This window comes from Notothenia coriiceps, unplaced genomic scaffold (assembly GCF_000735185.1).
Source record: "Notothenia coriiceps isolate Sejong01 unplaced genomic scaffold, NC01 NC01_scaffold00019231, whole genome shotgun sequence".
Lineage (NCBI taxonomy): Eukaryota > Metazoa > Chordata > Actinopteri > Perciformes > Nototheniidae > Notothenia > Notothenia coriiceps.
In genome coordinates, this window is record NW_011351932.1 from 1 (window position 1) to 2,153 (window position 2,153).

At 49.5% G+C, this 2,153-nt stretch overlaps 1 protein-coding gene across 1 annotated transcript; it reads right to left on the reverse strand.

Moving 5' to 3' along the window:
- Nucleotides 1-710: 710 nt before the first annotated feature.
- On the reverse strand, nucleotides 711-1,681 carry LOC104951813 (zinc finger protein 135-like; the record flags this gene model as incomplete). Its single annotated transcript, XM_010778545.1, has 2 exons — nucleotides 711-1,002; nucleotides 1,347-1,681. Coding segments are annotated over 2 exons (627 nt in total), but the record flags the coding sequence as incomplete, so codon positions are not given.
- Between the last annotated feature and the right edge of the window lie 472 nt (nucleotides 1,682-2,153).

Here is a 2,153-nt window from a genome sequence, read left to right on the forward strand (position 1 = left end):
TTTCAATAAATTCAATTTGGCAGCCACAGTGCAGCCGCAGTGCAGCCACAGTGCAGCCAGAGTGCAGCCAGAGTGCAGCCGCAGTGCAGCCGCAGTGCAGCCGCAGTGCAGCCACAGTGCAGCCAGAGTGCAGCCAGAGTGAAGCCACAGTGCAGCCACAGTGCAGCCACAGTGCAGCCGCAGTGCAGCCGCAGTGCAGCCACAGTGCAGCCAGAGTGCAGCCACAGTGCAGCCGCAGTGCAGCCAGAGTGCAGCCAGAATGCAGCCGCAGTGCAGCCACAGTGCAGCCAGAGTGCAGCCAGAATGCAGCCGCAGTGCAGCCACAGTGCAGCCAGAGTGCAGCCACAGTCGCAGCCGCAGTGCAGCCACAGTGCAGCCAGAATGCAGCCGCAGTGCAGCCGCAGTGCAGCCAGAGTGAATCAACACGTAATGAAATAAGACCCCACGGTTTGATGATTGATAGGTGTGTGGGCTGTCTTTCATTTTGACACACAGAACAATGTTATAATAAACATACTTTATGTTAAATGGATATATCCGCCTTCTTTCATTTATCTTTCCATTCCCACAACAATATACATAAAGAAATGGCATATTTTGGACATAGTTCGAATGGTGATTAATCATGATTCATTAATTTTTAAGCTGTGATTAATCTGATTACAAATTGTAATCGTTTGACAGCCCTAGTATAAATATAGTATATATACCTGGTGTTTGGAGAGCAGCGTGGACGTCCTGAAGCTCATGTCGCACTGCGGGCAGGCGTAGAAGGTGTCGCCGGGCGGACTCTGAGCGACGGCCCGGCGGCTCTTCTGCCTCCGGCCTCCTGCCTTCTGGGGGTGACGCAGGGCGGCCATGTCTTCTTTCGGGAGCCCCTTCCCCTTCTTGTGGACGAGGCGGTGGCGCGACAGGCTGGAGCTGTGGTTGAACTCCTTCCCGCAGATGTTGCACGGGTGGATGCGCCGCTTCCCGTGCAGCCGCAGGTGGCTGCCCAGCATCCTGCACACAACATCAAACTGAGGCTTCAGGCGTCTGAACATTAATCATTATTAAAAATGCATCTCAAATTAAAAACGTAAAAATCTTAGATCAATCGTTAATCAAGTTAATTAAATAATTAATAAAAAAACTGAAAGTATTAATAATAGTTATTAATTTAAATAATGCATTTACTGGGATTCATTCAAAAATTAAAAGAGATGAATGAAATAATTAATCAAAACAGAAAGTATTAATAACATTAAATAAAACTTTAGAAAATAAATAAAAACTAAAATAAATAATAATAGTTATTAATTTAAATGTAAAAGAATGAATGAATTAGATTAAGTAGATGGGGGTACCTGCTCCCCTTGAAGGTCATGCCGCAGTGGGGGCAGGAGTACTGCGCCTCCAGGTGGGGGGGCTCCCTCTTGATGGGCGCCGCCCCCCCCTTGCTGTGGGTCTGCTGGTGTCGGTACAGACTGGAGGCGTGGCTGTAGCTCTTCCCACAGAAGCTGCAGCGGTACTGACGCTCCTCCTCCTCTTCCTCTTCATCCTCCTCCTCCTCCTCCTGCAGCTGGCTGACCCCCGCCTGCTCCTCCTGCTCCTCCGGCTCCTCCTGCTCTTCCTCCTCCTCCTCCTCGCCAGAGTCCGTCTTGATCTCCACGCTCTGCTCCGTCACCTCGCACGGATAAACCTAACAAACCATAATAGTGTCAGATGTTAGAAGGTAACCAGTCAGAGGGTAACCAGTCAGAGGGTAACCAATCAGAGGGTAACCAATCAGAGGGTAACCAGTCAGAGGGTAACCAATCAGAGGGTAACCAGTCAGAGGGTAACCAATCAGAGGGTAACCAGTCAGAGGGTAACCAATCAGAGGGTAACCAGTCAGAGGGTAACTAGTCAGAGGGTAACCAATCAGAGGGTAACCAATCAGAGGGTAACAAGTCAGAGGGTAACCAGTCAGAGGGTAACCAGTCAGAGGGTAACCAGTCAGAGGGTAACCAATCAGAGGGTAACCAATCAGAGGGTAACCAATCAGAGGGTAACAAGTCAGAGGGTAACCAGTCAGAGGGTAACCAGTCAGAGGGTAACCAATCAGAGGGTAACCAATCAGAGGGTAACCAATCAGAGGGTAACAAGTCAGAAGGTAATCAATCAGAGGGTAA